At 53.9% G+C, this 18,599-nt stretch overlaps 1 protein-coding gene across 1 annotated transcript; it reads right to left on the bottom strand.

The window, feature by feature from the left end:
- Positions 1-473: 473 nt before the first annotated feature.
- On the bottom strand, positions 474-9,629 carry LOC120988983. Its single transcript, XM_040416816.1, has 3 exons — positions 9,451-9,629; positions 651-1,330; positions 474-494 (listed from the first exon to the last, which is right to left on the bottom strand). The coding sequence occupies exons 1-3, from the start codon at positions 9,614-9,616 to the stop codon at positions 474-476; spliced, it is 867 nt and encodes a 288-aa protein (XP_040272750.1). The 5' UTR covers positions 9,617-9,629.
- Between the last annotated feature and the right edge of the window lie 8,970 nt (positions 9,630-18,599).

Below are 18,599 nucleotides of genomic sequence, written 5' to 3'. Positions count from 1 at the left end.
CAGTCCCCGTACACTACAGGTGCCACTCCAGACCCCTCTGAAGGGGCTACATGAGGCGCACCAGCCACTTGTACAGTGGGCGGCCGACCTCCAACATTCACCCCTCCATCAGGGCCCTGGGAAACACCACTAACAGAAACTGTATTTACACAAGTGACTACTTCTTCAGTGGCCACTACCGCACTCTCCCCTCCCCCCACACACACTGCTGGGCCAGAGGGGACAGAGGTCACGTTATTCGTTTTGTCCAGCATTTCCTTGCTGGACACATTTTTAACAGTCTTTCCTGATTTTTTGGGCCGGCGGGCTGTAGAACCACTGGTCCCAGCCACGCCAGCCTTATTTACTTGATGAACAGTGCAGGAGGGAGGGGTGGTGCGCACACACACTGCTCTGAGCTCCTTTGTGGATATCTGAAGCCCCATCCTCTCCACCCCTGACCACTCCCACTGCGCCTCCACTCCCCGCCGCCACTACAATACCAGCGGAAGGGACTGAAGCGGAGCAGACCGGGGCAGAGTAGACCGGAACCCCGGCAAGGATTTGGGCATACAACTTGGGAGGGGCGGAGGCAGCCACCTCGCACCCTCCCCCTGCAACTCCGGATCGGGACACCGCTGTACCCGCGGCCGCACCCCCCCCCCACCCACAGCCATCCCCACCACCCCCGGCCCCCCGTCCCCCTCCGCCATGCCAAAACCGACAGGGGGGACTGCATGGCGCATGGGAGCGGCGAAGCAGACCGGGGCAGAGGACGCAGACCCCAGGACAGGGATCCCGGCAACGACCTCTGCAAGGGGGGCAGTGGCAGCAACATTGCCCCGCCGCACCTCCACCCGGCACTTGTCCAGTGCCCCAGCAGAGGCGGGCGGAGCCACCCGACCACCAACCATGCCCCCCTCGCCACCCGCCCCGGGAGCCTTCCTGTCTGGCTCCTCCTGCTTCTCCTCACCGCCCCTGTTACCGCAAACAGGGACGGCGTCCTGCGCCATCTTTACCACTTCTTTCTCCCCACTCCTACGCACCGATCCCACAGCAGAGACCGGGCCAGGGAGGATGGTGGGGTTCGTGCCCTGAGCTGGCTTTTCAGCTGGCCCAGGGCACGCAGGGTGGGTCACATAGACATACCTCACCTCTGGCTTTAATGTCTTTGTTTTTCTCCTCTTTCCCATCGGCTCATCTTCAGGTAATTCATCACCAAAACAAATGTCGTCACAAATTTTGGGGGACTCCAGGTGGCGTATCTCGGCCATAAGCTGCCCCCCAACTCCGCTGCTCTCACTGTAGTCTATTTCTTCATCAGAACTAGTGGGGGGCAGGCATACCTGCTCTGCGGTGATGCCAGTTTCCACAGGTTGCACCCCCGTGTCCGACTCTTCCTCCTCACTAGAAGAGTCATCTTCTTGCTGTTTTTGGTTTCCAGCCATTTCATTAAACCTTTGATCATTCATGAGTTTTTCCTTAAAGGGACCACTGTTTTCCAGAATGGCCGCCATTCTTTCCTGCAGCTCTTTAATAACTTCTTTTAAGCCTTTATTTTTCTTGATATTTCTGGCCTTTTTTTTCTGGCTGCTTTGTCCACCTTCCCCCTCTCAAGCTTTAGGTTCTCCCTCACCTTCTTGAGGGTCCTATTCGCTTCCTCGTACTCCCGGAGGTAGGCCGTGATCCGGGAGCTGTAAACGGCGATTAGTTCCTGGGGCTTCATGTTGCCCCAGTCAGCCTCACCTGGAACCGGCCCATCCCCAGGAGCACTCCGCGTACCTCTTGGAGGGCTACTGTCCGCCCTCCTGGAACTGCCGGCGATGGACACGGCTTCACCTCCGGGGGCTGCAGGGGCCGCTGCACCACGACTCCTGCTGGATCTTCTGACCCCCGGGGCGGAAGATGGAACTGAGGCCGGTAGCTCACCTCCCCTACCTCCCGCCGATCTACCCCGGGAAGTAGAATCCTGGGTCTTCAGTCGCTTCATGGCCCAGGACCCTACCAGCTCCCTGGGGAGAGAGGCAGGGCCTGGGCTGGGAAAGATGGAAAAATCCCTGGAAGTCTGTCACTAATTAGCAGGAGCTCCTTCACACACAACCACACCCGTCCACTGGCTCCTGCACACTGAGGAACTCTTTTTTAATTTTATACAAAAATACAAAAACGTTGCCATAAAATTTTCCAAACAAGGTATAAAGTATATACACTTACCCTACTGGCCCAGCTACATGCATACTATCTCATTCATACCTACTAAAAAAAAATGGAGAAAATGAAACTTAGCCTAACGTAAACATCCGATCCGGCTGAGCCCCGACTATATACAAATTTATACAAATTAATCAGAACAGAAACTAAATTACAACTTCTTACAATAAAAAATAATAAACATAAAATAATCATAACAGAAATATCAAATAACTATAATAATTATTTTTTTTTTATTATTAATTTTTTTTTTTATTTAATTTTTTTTTTTAATTTACATTTTTTTTTTTTTACACACATATATGAGAAAACAAACCTATACTAACCCTACCAATCTATCTATCCCATCACCTTCACCCAGGGCCAACCTCCGCCTCTTGTCCCTCCATGAGGCCAGCCCTTCCACCACCACCCACACCCAGCCCCTCGCCTCATGTCCTCCTATGTCCGCATAGTCCAGGGCTGGATGCAGGTCTCCCCACACAAAAATATGAACCCCCCCACCCCATCCCACCCAACCTAACTACACCCCACTTACCCTATCATACAATATATACATCTTATAACAACCATATCAATCTATACAAACCAATATTAAAATCCACCCGAAGGCCCAAGTTCAGTCATTTGCAAACCTTTCTTCAAAAACTCATCTTAAATACAAAACAAAAACCTAATGTGAAAGCCTCAGCCCAACACCAGGAAAAGTGCTACTGAGGCTAAGGCACATCAAAGGTGAAGCCTCTCCAGAGGTAAGAGACCCCATCCGTACCCACCTTCTCGCACTCAAGAGAGCGAACCTTCGCCAGGTCACTTAGAATGTTCCTACACACCTCTTCCACAGGGAGGACTTTCTGCTGGGTTGAAACTAAACACCGTGCGTTCCATGTGAAGTACCTGATCACTATGCTAACTATAAAAGCTGTGCATGGGTCCCTTCTTCCCAAACCTTTGAATGCTCCATAAGCCCATTCCGCATAGGAGAGGTTGGCTAGCCTAGGCCAGCCAATGGATGCACCCACCCGTTTGTATACCTCTGTATTAAAGGGACACTGAAGCAGGAAGTGCTCCAGTATGTCGCCACACTCCTCCCGGGGACAACCCCTTTCATCAGAGTTCCTGTACTTCAAGTTGTCCCTTACATACAGCTTCCCGTGAAAGCAGCGCCAAGCCAAGTCCCAAAACTTCAAGGGGATCCTTGCCGAATTTAACAACTGTAACCCCTTGTCTAGATCCCGGCTTGGGCAATCCTTAAGGGCCAGGGGCTTCCAGAAGTGGGTCAACAAGACCCTCTCGTCAAGGGATCTCCTTGACTGGGTCTTGATTTCCCTCACTCCCAAACCCCACTGGCGGATCACCTTCAGAATCGGGGTGACATAAGCCGGAAGATATCCGTGAGGTGTACGCAAATCCTTCACTTGCCCTCCTGTCTCCCACTCCTGGAAGAAAGGCCGAAACCAACCCCTGCAAGAGACTACCCACGGAGGAGCCCTCTCTTTCCAGAGGTTTGCCAGGTTGATCTTAACAAAGGTGTTCACAAGGAACACCACTGGGTTGACCATACCCAACCCCCCTAATCTCCTCGTACGGTATGTCACCTCTCTCTTGACTAGGTTCAGCCTATTCCCCCATAACAGTTGAAAGAACAGACTGTAAACCCGAGTTCAGAGAGGTTCTGGCAAGACACATACACTGGCCAAATAGATAAGCAAAGGGAGAAGGTAAGTCTTGATCAGGTTCACCCTTTCCCTGAGGGTCAAAGACCAACCCTTCCACTGGTCAACCTTCTGAGCGGCGATCGTGAGCCTGCTGTCCCAATTTTGGGTGGGATAATCCCCATGGCCGAATTGAACGCCTAGGACTTTGGCTGACGACTGGGGCTCTGGGAGGGTGTCCGGGAGACCGAAAGATGGATCACCCCCTCCCAGCCAGAGACTCTCACACTTATCCCGGTTAATCATGGACCCGGAGACTTCCGAGTAGCGTTCTACCTCCGACATCACGTATTCCGCCCCCCCTCCCGAGGACACGAAAACAGTGACGTCATCGGCATACGCTACTACCCTCAAAGTGGCTTCTGGCTCCTCCAGACTCATCCTGACTCCCGCTAATCCACGATTAATCCTCCTAATAAAAAGATCAATCTCAAACACGTATAAGAGCGGGCTCAATGGACAACCCTGGTGGACTCTAGACCCGACCTCAAAAGGGCTGCCAGACACACCGTTCACCAGCAGGAAACTCTCTTCCCCTGCATACAAGATCTTTAACCAATCGACAAACCCTCCCGACAGGCCATATTTCAGAAGGACTGCCCAGAGGTACTCATGATTAACCCTATCAAAAGCCTTTGCCTGATCTAAGGAGCATGTACCCCTTCCAGTTACCCGCCCTACTCTGTTCCACTGCCTCTCGGACACCGAGCACAGCACTAAATGTGCTTCGGGCTGGAACTGAGCAATGTTGGGTCTCCGACAGTAGCCGGGGCGCAAACTGCACCAACCGATTAAACAGTATCTTGGCCAGAATCTTTCTGTCCGTATTGTGAAGCGCTATGGGACGCCAATTCTCAATACGGCTTGGATCGTTACCCTTTGATATAAGGATCAGAGCTGACCTTTTCATTGACCTCGGCAGAGCACCCGAGGATAGGCACTCATTGAATGTCTTAATCAAGAGGGGAACCAAGGAGTCCTTAAAGGTCTTATAAAACTCGGATGTTAAGCCATCCGGGCCTGGCGACTTCATTAGGGCAAGCCCTTCGATCGCCAGGCTGACTTCCTCTTCTCTGATTTCTTCTATCAAAACGCCAATAGAAAGGTCTACTCTTGGGATGGTTTCAGCCAGGAAAGCCGAAATCCTGTCCCGATTCAGATCCTTCTTCCTCAAGAGGCACGAGTAGAAGGACTTGACGATTTCCAAGATCCCTGATCTGGACCTATCCAGAGATCCCGTACCATCGACCAGTCCCGTCACCAACTTACTTTTCACTGACATCTTACAGTTTCTGTAAGGGTCGGGCGAGCGGTACTTCCCGAAATCCCTCTCAAAAACCAAAGATGTGTGCCTATCGTACTGGCACCTCTTAAGCAAAGATTTCACCCTGGAGATATCCTCTCGGCTACCTCCAGTCGAGACCAGTTGTTCGAGTTTCCTCCTCAGACCCTGATACAAGCGGTACCTGTCCAGGGACCTGAGGCTCGAGAGCTGGCGGAAGAATTTTGCCACCCGATCTTTGAATATCTCCCACCACTCAGACTTAGTGTCACAAAGATCCAGCAGCTCTACCTGACTCTGAAGGAAGTCCTTAAAGGATTGTCTCACCTCTGCTTCCTCCAGGAGGGCCGAATTTAGCTTCCAATAGCCTCTTCCCATTTGGGGGGATTCTGCAACATTCAAAGAGAACATAATTAGACAGTGATCAGAGAATTCCACCTCTACCACCTCTAAAGGTGAAAAAGTAGTCTCCTCCTTTAAATAAAACCTGTCTATTCTAGACCTAATCTGACTACCTCTATAATAAGTGAAACCACCGTGGCCTGGGGTGTGCCTAATGTGGACATCCACCAGGCGAGCCTCGCTAGCTATGCTATTCAGGGATACACTATCATAAGCCAGCCGGTTTCTGGCGCCTCCCCGGTCTTGGGACCTTGTGACTGTATTAAAGTCCCCGCCAAAGACCACCTGCCGACTCGTAAAAAGGAAAGGTTTGATCCTCATAAAGAGACGCTTCCGATCCCACCTGGTTTGGGGACCATAGATGTTTATCAGGCGAAGCTCTTGACCCTTCATGAGGACATCTAAAATCAAACACCTCCCCATTTCTATCTCAATCACTCGTCGGCTTTCTACTGGTGCGGTAAAAAGAACCGCCACTCCGCTATACGGCTCAGCCGCAAGAGACCAATATGATGGACCACGCCTCCACTCCTTTTTTGCTTTATACACAGCCGCCAAATCTGGCAGCCTGGTCTCTTGCAAAAATAAAATGTCAGCTTTAACCCGGCTGAGAAAATCAAAGGCTGCAAACCTAGCCGCATCCGATTTAATACTGGCGACATTAATGGTCGCCAGCGTCAACGGAGTGAGTGCCGCCATACAGAGTGATTAAGTTAGACGGCCCTCTTCCTTCCCTTCCCCTTCTTGTTCTTCTTCTTACCCATCTTGGGGCTACCCCCTAAGGTGGCACAATCTCTTTTGAGAGAGACAGTGGTGTCCATCTCATTAGTCACCACCGCCTCCCCCTTTGCACCACCCTTGTCATTCCCATTACCAGCGTCTGGACTCGCCCCACCTCCCGAGGACCTTGCATCCTCACCGGAGGGAGGCGCGGGCCCTTCCAGAGGCTCCTTCTCTTGCCTCTCCGGCTCCCCACCTTGAACCTCCTCCCCGGAAGAAGAGGAGGCGGAGATCTCATCCAAGGTGAGGTACCGGTTGGAAACATCCAGGGGAAGAGAGTCAGGATTAGAGAGGTCCAGGGGGGCTCTGGGCTAGATCTTTTTTTAGTCGGGCTAGATCTTTTTTTGGTCAGACGTTTCCTTCTTATTCTTTTAGACTCTGTCTCACTCCCCTCTGTTGCACTCTCGTAGCAAGAGGACAGAGTCACCTCGGAACGGTCTAGTCTCCTGAGTTCCTCATTCCCCTCGATATCCCCCAGGGTCTCAGCTCTAGGAGAGGCATTCTCTTGGGAGGGCCCAGGCATCACCCCAGGACAGGGTTCCACCTGCTTCCTCTCCATTTGACGCCTCTCCCTCCGTCTCTGCTGGGACGGGCCGTCTTTTCTCTTCATCGACCCCACTGCCCTGTCGCCTTCGCCAGCACTCGCCTCGGCGGTGGGGGCCTCCCGGCTCGCCTCCGCGCGTGCACGAGCCACGTTGGCGACAGAGCGAGAGCAACGACTGAACGGGTGCCCTAGCTCACTACACAGGTTGCATCTAATCTGCCCTCAAGATGCAGCTAGATGGCCTTCACCCCCGCACAACGCGCACCTCTGCACTTGGCAGCTGGCGCTGAAGTGCGAAGGGCTGCCGCACTTGTAACACAGCTTAGGCTGCCCCCTGTAGAACACCATGATCCTATCCCGACCAAGGAAAGCAGATGATGGTATGTGGGAAACCGACCCCCCTGAATGTTTCAACTTAATCTGAAACGTCCAGGCACCCGACCAGATGCCAAACTCATCCAGGTTCTTGCTAGGAAGACCCTGGACGTCCCCGTACCTGCTCAACCAGGTCAAGATGTCAACACAAGAAAGTGACTCGTTACGGGTGAGAACGGTCACCTTCTTGACCTCATTCTGGCGGGTTATCGCTTGCACAAAAAACCCCTGCCAGTCTGGCTGGTCTTTTGCCAGTTCATACCCAGACCAGAAAAGTTCAAGACCCTCTGGCCGGGCAAAACTGACATCAAACTCCCGGGTGCCATACGGATGTATCAGGGCAAAGATGTCACATGCCCTGATGCCCATCCGAAAGAGAAACTCTGCCACCCTCTTTCTGGTAGGGCACGCTTCATTGCCTCTCCACTTCAGACAGACAACATTCCGCCTGGTTGACCCGGGGCCGGTTGTGGGTGAGGATCAGGTGGTCTCGCCCCCGCCTTGCTCTCGGAAGGCACGCAGGCCATGCCTGTCTATCCAGAAGGATAGATCCTCCTGCTGCCCCCCTACTGTAATGGAATTCTCCCCTCTCCTAAGAGCCTCTAGAAGTTGCCGCTGCAAGTTACCGTCACCAGACATTGGTATTGGGGAGGACAATGGGGACCGCCCCTCCCCCCCTGCGCCGGCAACCACACCAGCATAACTTCTTCCAGGCGTAACCGACGCAGGAGGGGCAGCCGGACCGGGCCCACCCCCATCCCCCCCAGACCTATCTACAGCAGGTGCCACTCCAGACCCCTCTGAAGGGGCTACATGAGGCGCACCGGCCACTTGTACAGTGGGCGGCCGACCTCCAACATTCACCCCTCCATCAGGGCCCAGGGCAACACCAACACCACTAACAAAAACTGTATTTACACAAGTGACCACTTCTTCAGTGGCCACTACCACACTCTTCCCTCCCCCCACACACACTGCTGGGCCAGAGGGGACCGAGGTCACATTATTTGTTTTGTCCAGCATCTCCTTGCTGGACACATTTTTAACAGTCTTTCCTGATTTTTCGGGCCGGCGGGCTGTAGAACCACTGGTCCCAGCCACGCCGGCCTTATCCACTTGACGGACAGTGCAGGAGGAAGGGGCGGTGCGCACCACACTCTCATCAGGACCGCCCCCTCCCTCTCTGCCTACACACACACTGCTCTGAGCTCTTTTCTGGACATCCGAAGCCCCACCCCCTCCACCCCTGACCACTCCCACTGCGCCTCCACTCCCCGCCGCCACGACAATACCAGTGGAAGGGACTGAAGTGGAGCAGACCGGGGCAGAGGAGACTGGAACCCCGGCAAGGACTTGGGCATACAAATTGGGAGGGGCGGAGGCAGCCACCTTGCACCCTCCCCCTGCAACTCCGGATCGGGACACCGCTGTACCCACGGTCCCACCCCCTCCACCCACAGCCGTCCCCACCACCCCCGCCCCCCTGTCCCCCACCGCCATGCCAAAACCGGCAGGGGGGGCTGCAGGGCGCACGGGAGCGGCGAAGCAGACCGGGGCAGAGGAGGCAGACCCCAGGACAGGGATCCCGGCAACGACCTCTGCAAGGGGGGCAGTGGCAGCAACATCGCCCCGCCGCACCTCCACCTGGCACTTGTCCAGTGCCCCAGCAGAGGCGGGCGGAGCCATCCAACCAACAACCGTGTCCCCCTCGCCGCCCGCCCCGGGAGCCTTCCTGTCTGGCCCCTCCAGCTTTTCCTCACCGCCCCTGTTACCGCAAACAGGGACGGCGTCCTGCGCCATCTTTGCCACATCTGTCTCCCCACTCCTACGCACCGATCCCACAGCAGAGACCGGGCCAGGAAGGATGGTGGGGTTCGTGCCCTGAGCTGGCTTTTCAGCTGGCCCAGGGCACGCAGGGTGGGTCACATAGACATACCTCACCTCTGGCTTTAATGTCTTTGCCTTTCTCTTCTTTCCCATTGGCTCATCTTCAGGCAATTCGTCACCAAAGCGAATGTCCTCACGAATTTTGGGGGACTCCAGGTGGCGTATTTCGGCCATAAGCTGCCCCCCAACTCCGCTGTTCTCACTGTACTCGCCTTCCTCGTCAGAACTAGTGGGGGGCAGGCATACCTGCTCTGCGGTGATACCTGCGGTGATACCTGTGGTGATGCCAGTTTCCGCAGGCTGCCCCCCCATGTCCGACTCTTCCTCCTCACTAGAGGAGTCATCTTCTTGCTGCTTTTGGTTTCCAGCCATTTCATTGAACCTTTCATCGTTCATGAGTTTTTCCTTAAAGGGACCACTGTTATCCAGAATGGCCCCCATTCTTTCCTGCAGCTCTTTAATCACTTCTTTTAAGACTTTTATTTTTCTCGATATTTCTGGCCTGTTTTTTCTGGCTGCTTTGTCCACCTTCCCCCTCTCAAGCTTCAGGTTCTCCCTCACCTTCTTGAGGGTCCTATTCGCTTCCTCGTACTCCCGGAGGTAGGCTGTGATCCGGGAGCTGTAAACGGCGATTAGTTCCAGGGGCTTCATGTTGCCCCAGTCAGCCTCAACCGGAACCGTCCCATCCCCAGGAGCACTCCGCGTACCTCTTGGAGGGCTACTGTCCGCCCTCCTGGAACTGCCGGCGATGGACACGGCTTCACCTCCGGGGGCTGCAGGGGCCGCTGCACCACCACTCCTGCTGGATCTTCTGACCCCCGAGGCGGAAGATGGAACTGAGGCCGGTAGCTCACCTCCCCTACCTCCCGCCGGCCTACCCCGGGAAGTAGGATCCTGGGTCTTCAGTCGCTTCATTGCCCAGGACCCCACCACCTCCCTGGGGAGAGAGAGGCAGGGCCTGGGCTGGGAAAGGTGGAAAAATCCCTGGAAGCGGCTGGACAATCAGCAGGAGCTCCTCCAAACACGACCACACCCGTCCACTGGCTCCTGCACACTGAGTATTGCACCCAGTATACAGGACAGGAGTAGTGGTACTGTGCAGTGTCCATGTATACAGAATAAGAGCAGATACTGAGGAACTCTTTTTTAATTTTATACAAAAATACAAAAACGTTGCCATAAAATTTTCAAAACAAGGTATAAAGTATATACACTTACCCTACTGGCCCAGCTACATGCATACTATCTCATTCATACCTACTAAAAAAAATGGAGAAAATGAAACTTAGCCTAACGTAAACATCCGATCCGGCTGAGCCCTGACTATATACAAATTTATACAAATTAATCAGAACAGAAACTAAATTACAACTTCTTACAATAAAAAATAATAAACATAAAATAATCATAACAGAAATATCAAATAACTCTAATAATTTTTTTTTATTTTTATTTTTTTTTTTTATATTTATTTTTTTTTTTTAATTTAAATTAATTTTTTTTTTTTTTTTTTTTTTTTTTTTACACACATATATGAGAAAACAAACCTATACTAACCCTACCAATCTATCTATCCCATCACCTTCACCCAGGGCCAACCTCCGCCTCTTGTCCCTCCATGAGGCCAGCCCTTCCACCACCACCCACACCCAGCCCCTCGCCTCATGTCCTCCTATGTCCGCATAGTCCAGGGCTGGATGCAGGTCTCCCCACACAAAAATATGAACCCCCCCACCCCATCCCACCCAACCTAACTACACCCCACTTACCCTATCATACAATATATACATCTTATAACAACCATATCAATCTATACAAACCAATGTTAAAATCCACCCGAAGGCCCAAGTTCAGTCATTTGCAAACCTTTCTTCAAAAACTCATCTTAAATACAAAACAAAAACCTAATGTGAAAGCCTCAGCCCAACACCAGGAAAAGTGCTACTGAGGCTAAGGCACATCAAAGGTGAAGCCTCTCCAGAGGTAAGAGACCCCATCCGTACCCACCTTCTCGCACTCAAGAGAGCGAACCTTCGCCAGGTCACCTAGAATGTTCCTACACACCTCTTCCACAGGGAGGACTTTCTGCTGGGTTGAAACTAAACACCGTGCGTTCCATGTGAAGTACCTGATCACTATGCTAACTATAAAAGCTGTGCATGGGTCCCTTCTTCCCAAACCTTTGAATGCTCCATAAGCCCATTCCGCATAGGAGAGGTTGGCTAGCCTAGGCCAGCCAATGGATGCACCCACCCGTTTGTATACCTCTGTATTAAAGGGACACTGAAGCAGGAAGTGCTCCATACTTTCCAGTATGTCGCCACACTCCTCCCGGGGACAACCCCTTTCATCAGAGTTCCTGTACTTCAAGTTGTCCCTTACATACAGCTTCCCGTGAAAGCAGCGCCAAGCCAAGTCCCAAAACTTCAAGGGGATCCTTGCCGAATTTAACAACTGTAACCCCTTGTCTAGATCCCGGCTTGGGCAATCCTTAAGGGCCAGGGGCTTCCAGAAGTGGGTCAACAAGACCCTCTCGTCAAGGGATCTCCTTGACTGGGTCTTGATTTCCCTCACTCCCAAACCCCACTGGCGGATCACCTTCAGAATCGGGGTGACATAAGCCGGAAGATATCCGTGAGGTGTACGCAAATCCTTCACTTGCCCTCTTGTCTCCCACTCCTGGAAGAAAGGCCGAAACCAACCCCTGCAAGAGACTACCCACGGAGGAGCCCTCTCTTTCCAGAGGTTTGCCAGGTTGATCTTAACAAAGGTGTTCACAAGGAACACCACTGGGTTGACCATACCCAACCCCCCTAATCTCCTCGTACGGTAAGTCACCTCTCTCTTGACTAGGTTCAGCCTATTCCCCCATAACAGTTGAAAGAACAGACTGTAAACCCGAGTCCAGAGAGGTTCTGGCAAGACACATACACTGGCCAAATAGATAAGCAAAGGGAGAAGGTAAGTCTTGATCAGGTTCACCCTTTCCCTGAGGGTCAAAGACCAACCCTTCCACTGGTCAACCTTCTGAGCGGCGATCGTGAGCCTGCTGTCCCAATTTTGGGTGGGATAATCCCCATGGCCGAATTGAACGCCTAGGACTTTGGCTGACGACTGGGGCTCTGGGAGGGTGTCCGGGAGACCGAAAGATGGATCACCCCCTCCCAGCCAGAGACTCTCACACTTATCCCGGTTAATCATGGACCCGGAGACTTCCGAGTAGCGTTCTACCTCCGACATCACGTATTCCGCCTCCCCTCCCGAGGACACGAAAACAGTGACGTCATCGGCATACGCCACCACCCTCAGAGTGGCTTCTGGCTCCTCCAGACTCATCCTGACTCCCGCTAACGGTCCCCGATCAATCCTCCTAATAAAAGGATCAATCGCAAACACGTATAAGAGCGGGCTCAATGGACAACCCTGGCGGACTCCAGACCCGACCTCAAAAGGGCTGCCAGACCCACCGTTCACCAGCGGGAAACTCTCTGCCCCTGCATACAAGATCTTTAACCAATCGACAAACCCTCCCGGCAGGCCATATTTCAGAAGGACTGCCCAGAGGTACTCGTGGTTAACCCGATCAAAAGCCTTTGCCTGATCTAAAGCCAGCATGTACCCCTTCCAGTTACCCGCCCTACTCTGCTCCACTGCCTCTCGGACACCGAGCACAGCACTAAACGTGCTTCGGCCTGGAACTGAGCAATGTTGGGTCTCCGAAAGGAGCCGGGGCGCAAACTGCACCAACCGTTTAAACAGTATCTTGGCCAGGATCTTTCTGTCCGTATTGAGAAGCGCTATGGGACGCCAATTCTCAATACGGCTCGGATCTTTACCCTTTGATATAAGGATCAGAGCTGACCTCCTCATTGACTTCGGCAGAGTACCTGAGGAAAGGCACTCATTAAATACCTTAGTCAAGAGGGGAAACAAGGAGTCCTTAAAGGTCTTATAAAACTCGGATGTTAAGCCATCCGGGCCTGGCGACTTCTTTAGGGCAAGCCCTTCGATCACCAGGCTGACTTCCTCTTCTTTGATTTCTTCTATCAAAACGCTAAGAGAGAGGTCTACTCTTGACTCAGGGATGGTTTCAGCCAGGAAAGCCGAAATCCTGTCCCGATTCAGATCCTTCTTCCTCAAGAGGCACGAGTAGAAGGACTTGACGATTTCCAAGATCCCTGATCTGGACCTATCCAGAGATCCCGTACCATCGACCAGTCCCGTCACCAACTTACTTTTCACTGACATCTTACAGTTTCTGTAAGGGTCGGGCGAGCGGTACTTCCCGAAATCCCTCTCAAAAACCAAAGATGTGTGCCTATCGTACTGGCACCTCTTAAGCAAAGATTTCACCCTGGAGATATCCTCTCGGCTACCTCCAGTCGAGACCAGTTGTTCGAGTTTCCTCCTCAGACCCTGATACAAGCGGTACCTGTCCAGGGACCTGAGGCTCGAGAGCTGGCGGAAGAATTTTGCCACCCGATCTTTGAATATCTCCCACCACTCAGACTTAGTGTCACAAAGATCCAGCAACTCTACCTGACTCTGAAGGAAGTCCTTAAAGGATTGTCTCACCTCTGCTTCCTCCAGGAGGGCCGAATTTAGCTTCCAATAGCCTCTTCCCATTTGGGGGGATTCTGCAACATTCAAAGAGAACATAATTAGACAGTGATCAGAGAATTCCACCTCTACCACCTCTAAAGGTGAAAAAGTAGTCTCCTCCTTTAAATAAAACCTGTCTATTCTAGACCTAATCTGACTACCTCTATAATAAGTGAAACCACCGTGGCCTGGGGTGTGCCTAATGTGGACATCCACCAGGCGAGCCTCGCTAGCTATGCTATTCAGGGATACACTATCATAAGCCAGACGGTTTCTGGCGCCTCCCCGGTCTTGGGACCTTGTGACTGTATTAAAGTCCCCGCCAAAGACCACCTGCCGACTCGTAAAAAGGAAAGGTTTGATCCTCATAAAGAGACGCTTCCGATCCCACCTGGTTTGGGGACCATAGATGTTTATCAGGCGAAGCTCTTGACCCTTCATGAGGACATCTAAAATCAAACACCTCCCCATTTCAATCACTCGTCGGCTTTCTACTGGTGCGGTAAAAAGAACCGCCACTCCGCTATACGGCTCAGCCGCAAGAGACCAATATGATGGACCACACCTCCACTCCTTTTTTGCTTTATACACAGCCGCCAAATCTGGCAGCCTGGTCTCTTGCAAAAATAAAATGTCAGCTTCAACCCGGCTGAGAAAATCAAAGGCTGCAAACCTAGCCGCATCCGATTTAATACTGGCGACATTAATGGTCGCCAGCGTCAACGGAGTGAGTGCCGCCATACAGAGTGATTAAGTTAGACGGCCTTCTTCCTTCCCTTCCCCTTCTTGTTCTTCTTCTTACCCCTCTTGGGGCTACCCCCTAAGGTGGCACGATCTCTTTTGAGAGAGACAGTGGTGTCCATCTCATTAGTCACCACCGCCTCTCCCTTCGCACCACCCTTGTCATTCCCATTCCCAGTGTCTGGACCCGCCCCACCTCCCGAGGACCTTGCATCCTCACCGGAGGGAGGCGCGGGCCCTTCCAGAGGCTCCTTCTCTTGCCCCTCCGGCTCCCCACCTTGAACCTCGTCCCCGGAAGAAGAGGAGGCGGAGATCTCATCCAAGGTGAGGTACCGGTTGGAAACATCCAGGGGAAGAGAGTCAGGATTAGAGAGGTCCAGGGGGGAGCTGGCTTTGCCTTCCACAGGCACTCTAGTCGGGCTAGATCTTTTTTTGGTCAGACGTTTCCTTCTTATTCTTTTAGACTCTGTCTCACTCCCCTCTGTTGCACTCTCGTAGCAAGAGGACAGAGTCACCTCGGAACGGTCTAGTCTCCTGAGTTCCTCATTCCCCTCGATATCCCCCAGGGTCTCAGCTCTAGGAGAGGCATTCTCTTGGGAGGGCACAGGCATCACCCCAGGACGGGGTTCCACCTGCCCCCTCTCCATCTGACGCCTCTCCCTCCATCTCTGCTGGGACGGGCCGTCTTTTCTCTTCATCGACCCCACTTCCCTGTCGCCTTCGCCAGCACTCGCCTCGGCGGTGGGGGCCTCCCGGCTCGCCTCCGCGCGTGCACGAGCCACGTTGGCGACAGAGCGAGGGCAACGACTGAACGGGTGCCCTAGCTCACCACATAGGTTGCATCTAATCTGCCCACAAGATGCAGCTAGATGGCCTTCACCCCCGCACAACGCGCACCTCTGCACTTGGCAGCTGGCGCTGAAGTGCGAAGGGCTGCCGCACTTGTAACACAGCTTAGGCTGCCCCCTGTAGAACACCATGATCCTATCCCGACCAAGGAAAGCAGATGATGGTATGTGGGAAACCGACCCCCCTGAATGTTTCAACTTAATCTGATTGCCAAACTCATCCAGGTTCTTGCTAGGAAGACCCTGGACGTCCCCGTACCTGCTCAACCAGGTCAAGATGTCAACACAAGAAAGTGACTCGTTACGGGTGAGAACGGTCACCTTCTTGACCTCATTCTGGCGGGTTATCGCTTGCACAAAAAACCCCTGCCAGTCCGGCTGGTCTTTTGCCAGTTCATACCCAGACCAGAAAAGTTCAAGACCCTCTGGCCGGGCAAAACTGACATCAAACTCCCGGGTGCCATACGGATGTATCAGGGCAAAGATGTCACATGCCCTGATGCTCATCCGAAAGAGAAGCTCTGCCACCCTCTTTCTGGTAGGGCACGCTTCATTGCCTCTCCACTTCAGACAGACAACATTCCGCCTGGTTGACCCGGGGCCGGTTGTGGGTGAGGACCAGGTGGTCTCGCCCCCGCCTTGCTCTCGGAAGGCACGCAGGCCATGCCTGTCTATCCAAAAGGATAGATCCACCTGCTGCCCCCCTACTGTAATGGAATTCTCCCCTCTCCTAAGAGCCTCTAGAAGTTGCCGCTGCAAGTTACCGTCACCAGACATTGGTAATGGGGAGGACAATGGGGACCGCCCCTCCCCCCCTGCACGGCAACCACACCAGCATAACTTCTGCCAGGCGTAACCGACGCAGGAGGGGCAGCCGGACCGGGCCCACCCCCATCCCCCCCAGACCTATCTACAGCAGGTGCCACTCCAGACCCCTCTGAAGGGGCTACATGAGGCGCACCGGCCACTTGTACAGTGGGCGGCCGACCTCCAACACTCACCCCTCCATCAGGGCCCAGGGCAACACCAACACCACTAACAAAAACTGTATTTACACAAGTGACCACTTCTTCAGTGGCCACTACCGCACTCTCCCCTCCCCCCACACACACTGCTGGGCCAGAGGGGACCGAGGTCACATTATTTGTTTTGTCCAGCATCTCCTTGCTGGACACATCTTTAACAGTCTTTCCTGATTTTTCAGTCTTTCCTGATTTTTCGGGCCGGCGGGCTGTAGAACCACTGGTCCCAGCCACGCCGGCCTTATCCACTTGACGGACAGTGCAGGAGGGAGGGGCGGTGCGCACCACACTCTCATCAGGACCGCCCCCTCCCTCTCTGCCTATACACACACTGCTCTGAGCTCTTTTCTGGACATCCGAAGCCCCACCCCCTCCACCCCTGACCACTCCCACTGCGCCTCCACTCCCCGCCGCCACGACAATACCAGCGGAAGGGACTGAAGCGGAGCAGACTGGGGCAGAGGAGACCGGAACCCCGGCAAGGACTTGGGCATACAAACTCGGAGGGGCGGAGGCAGCCACCTCGCACCCTCCCCCTGCAACTCCGGATCGGGACACCGCTGTACCCGCGGTCCCACCCCCTCCACCCACAGCCGTCCCCACCACCCCCGCCCCCCTGTCCCCCACCGCCATGCCAAAACCGGCAGGGGGGGCTGCAGGGCGCACGGGAGCGGCGAAGCAGACCGGGGCAGAGGAGGCAGACCCCAGGACAGGGATCCCGGCAACGACCTCTGCAAGGGGAGCAGTGGCAGCCACACCGCCCCGCCACACCTCCACCCGGCACTTGTCCAGTGCCCCAGCAGAAGCAGGCGGAGCCATCCGACCACCAACCATGTCCCCCTCGCCGCCCGCCCCGGGAGCCTTCCTGTCTGGCCCCTCCAGCTTTTCCTCACCGCCCCTGTTACCGCAAACAGGGACGGCGTCCTGCGCCATCTTTGCCACATCTGTCTCCCCACTCCTACGCACCGATCCCACAGCAGAGACCGGGCCAGGGAGGATGGTGGGGTTCGTGCCCTGAGCTGGCTTTTCAGCTGGCCCAGGGCACGCAGGGTGGGTCACATAGACATACCTCACCTCTGGCTTTAATGTCTTTGTCTTTCTCTTTTTTCCTATTGGCTCATCTTCAGGCAATTCGTCACCAAAGCAAATGTCCTCACGAATTTTGGGGGACTCCAGGTGGCGTATTTCGGCCATAAGCTGCCCCCCAACTCCGCTGTTCTCACTGAACTCGCCTTCTTCATCAGAACTAGTGGGGGGCAGGCATACCTGCTCTGCGGTGATGCCAGTTTCCGCAGGCTGCCCCCCCATGTCCGACTCTTCCTCCTCACTAGAGGAGTCATCTTCCTGCTGCTTTTTGTTTCCAGCCATTTCATTGAACCTTTCATCGTTCATGAGTTTTTCCTTGAAGGGACCACTGTTATCCAGAATGGCCCCCATTCTTTCCTGCAGCTCTTTAATCACTTCTTTTAAGACTTTTATTTTTCTCGATATTTCTGGCCTGTTTTTTCTGGCCGCTTTGTCCACCTTCCCCCTCTCAAGCTTTAGGTTCTCCCTCACCTTCTTGAGGGTCCTATTCGCTTCCTCGTACTCCCGGAGGTAGGCTGTGATCCGGGAGCTGTAAACGGCGATTAGTTCCCGGGGCTTCATGTTGCCCCAGTCAGCCTCAACCGGAACCGTCCCATCCCCAGGAGCACTCCGCGTACCTCTTGGAGGGCTACTGTCCGCCCTCCTGGAACTGCCGGCGATGGTCACGGCTTCACCTCCGGGGGCTGCAGGGGCCGCTGCACCACGACTCCTGCCGGATCTTCTGACCCCCGAGGCGGGAGATGGAACTGAGGCCGGTAGCTCACCTCCCCTACCTCCCGCCGGCCTACCCCGGGAAGTAGGATCCTGGGTCTTCAGTCGCTTCATTGCCCAGGACCCCACCACCTCCCTGGGGAGAGAGGCAGGGCCTGGGCTGGGATAGATGGAAAAATCCCTGGAAGCGGCTGGACAATCAGCAGGAGCTCCTCCAAACACGACCACACCCGTCCACTGGCTCCTGCACACTGAGGATTACACCCAGTATACAGGACAGGAGAAGTGGTACTGTGCAGTGTCTGTATATACAGAATAAGAGCAGATACTGAGGATTACACCCAGTATACAGGAGAAGTGGTACTGTGCAGTGTCTGTATATACAGAATAAGAGCAGATACTGAGGATTACACC

Source organism: Bufo bufo, chromosome 1 (assembly GCF_905171765.1).
Source record: "Bufo bufo chromosome 1, aBufBuf1.1, whole genome shotgun sequence".
In the NCBI taxonomy this organism is placed as follows: domain Eukaryota; kingdom Metazoa; phylum Chordata; class Amphibia; order Anura; family Bufonidae; genus Bufo; species Bufo bufo.
This window is presented reverse-complemented; position numbering and strand designations above follow the sequence as displayed.

What these genes read in the sequence shown, in the direction of transcription:
- LOC120988983 (XM_040416816.1), bottom strand. Translation starts at nt 9,616, where the DNA reads ATGGGGGCCATTCTGGATAACAGTGGTCCCTTTAAGGAAAAACTCATG. An exon ending in GGAAACTGGCATCACCACAG is followed by an intron (nt 1,331 to 9,450) that starts GTATCACCGCAG and finishes GCATCACCGCAG; the next exon opens with AGCAGGTATGCCTGCCCCCC. An exon ending in CGGGGGTGGTGGGGATGGCT is followed by an intron (nt 495 to 650) that starts GTGGGTGGGGGG and finishes GCTCCGCTTCAG; the next exon opens with TCCCTTCCGCTGGTATTGTA.